The sequence below is a fragment of the Musca domestica genome, unplaced genomic scaffold, assembly GCF_030504385.1.
Source record: "Musca domestica strain aabys unplaced genomic scaffold, Musca_domestica.polishedcontigs.V.1.1 56, whole genome shotgun sequence".
Lineage (NCBI taxonomy): Eukaryota > Metazoa > Arthropoda > Insecta > Diptera > Muscidae > Musca > Musca domestica.
This window is the reverse complement of record NW_026712356.1, coordinates 317,568-319,534: the sequence shown is the minus strand read 5'-3', so window position 1 is coordinate 319,534 and position 1,967 is coordinate 317,568. Positions and strand designations below refer to the sequence as shown.

The 1,967-nt window shown below is 40.1% G+C and overlaps 1 protein-coding gene across 1 annotated transcript; it reads left to right on the top strand.

Moving 5' to 3' along the window:
- Positions 1–426: 426 nt before the first annotated feature.
- LOC101897824 (keratin, type I cytoskeletal 9-like) lies at positions 427–1,349 on the top strand. The gene has a single exon (XM_005188826.3). The coding sequence runs from the start codon at positions 470–472 to the stop codon at positions 1,235–1,237; it is 768 nt and encodes a 255-aa protein (XP_005188883.2). The 5' UTR covers positions 427–469; the 3' UTR covers positions 1,238–1,349.
- Positions 1,350–1,967: the final 618 nt, after the last annotated feature.

Here is a 1,967-nt window from a genome sequence, read left to right as displayed (position 1 = left end):
TAACTAAAAATTAAAAATCTGCCTACTTCTCTCAATCCGAAATCACTGTGTTCGAAAATAATTTACATAAAATATATGTTGACAACTTCACACAACAAGTTCATCATCTATCGGTAATTATGCATGGTTAGGTCTGTGGCTAATAGTGGATGACAATGATCGCGTGCCACCATGTTGGTGAGACAATGGCCATAACAACATGGCAAGAATCAAAGCTAACGATTGTAACAAAAAAACCCCAGCACAAAGTGTGCGACACCATCATTTGGGCCAATCAATAACCGAAACTTGTTCTAGTAATGGATGGTGTTGCTATTTGACATTGGCAATGGTTTGTAATCTTAGACGCTACGTATAGTTCATTCTACTATGACACATATATAAGAAGCAATGATCGGAAGGAAATAACATCATTCTCGAGTCACATCTTCAAGTGATCCAATCAAGAAGTTACAAAATTAAAGAAAAAATGCGTGCTTTCATCGTTTTGTGTCTGGTGGCTGTCGCTTGTGCCGATAAATTGGGCTACAACTATCAACCTGTTGGCCACTCTGATTCAGGACTATCTTTCAAACCTGGCTCCGTTGGAGGTGGTGCCAGCTTAGGCGGTGGTTTCAGCGGTGGTCTCAGTGGTTCCAATGGTGGTTTCAGCGGTTCCAATGGTGGTCTCAGTGGTTCCAACGGTGGATTCAGTGGTTCCAATGGCGGCTTCGGTGGTCCTGTTGATGGCGGTGTTGCCGCCCCCGCTGAATTGGAAAAGGAATTCTACACATTCTCTGCCCCTGAAGGTGAATTCGACGATGCCAATGCTGCTCAACGTGTTGCCGGTAGCTTGAAACAAGGTCTCCGTGTCATCTTCATCAAGGGACCCGAAAACAAAGGTTTGGAAGATGCTGCCGTTGCTTTGGCCAAGAATGCTGCCCAACAAAAGACCGCCATCTATGTCCTCAACAAACAAGCCGATCTTGGCGATTTGGCCAACAAGCTCAACAACCTCAGCTCCGGCAACAACCAGAAACCCGAAGTTCACTTCGTCAAATACCGTACACCTGAAGATGCTGCCAATGCCCAACGTGCCATCCAAAGCCAATACGATTCATTGGGCGGTCCCTCTCGCAGCGTCAATGGTGGTGTTGCTCCAGTCCTTAACTTCGCTTCTCAGTCTGCTCCTCACGCTCCCAGTGCCCAGACTCCCCAAAACGCTTATTTGCCCAGCTCTGTCTTCCGTCGCGTCTAAATTCATTAGTTTATGATAGTTAATGATAATTTAGGACCATTGTTTTTGTTATTAAGTTTTTGACATTGTTGACTAATGATTAATTGATTGACTGTGAATAAACGAAAATTGATATTATAACCTTATGTCGTCTGCTTTTGTTGTCTTCTGAAAAAAACTCAATTGGTTAGTTTCGTTTTTAATCAAAATCGCCAGCGGGAGAATTGTTTCAAGGTTGATGAATATTTCCGATTGGAAATCATCATAGTTGTACCATAAAATTGGAAGTCATTTAGATCGATATGGTCTTAAAACTAAATTGGATTGGCGACAATAAAATTTTATAACCGTTAGCTATCAAACAATATTGCCAGCTCACTGTAATAGTGAAAAAAATCATGTTGAAATTATTGGTTTTTGGTTACTAGCTGGCCCGGTCCGCGTTGCCGACCCGTACTTTTAGTCTTTAATGTATATTTTAAAACACAATCTGACTTATGTAACCAGCACAATTTTTATTATAAATAAAATAACTTCATAGTAATTTCAAAATAGAAATAAACTTTCATTGCAAATATTATAATAGATAATCACCTACCGCCGGTTTTAGATATTTTGAATAGACTGATCTTATTTTTCAGCCATAGGCTTTAATTTAGTGTTAAAAGCCTATATGATATAGAACTTCTATAATAGTCCCATGCGAAAATTCAACTCAATTTTTGGTATTGTAAAGAGCTTAGCAACATTT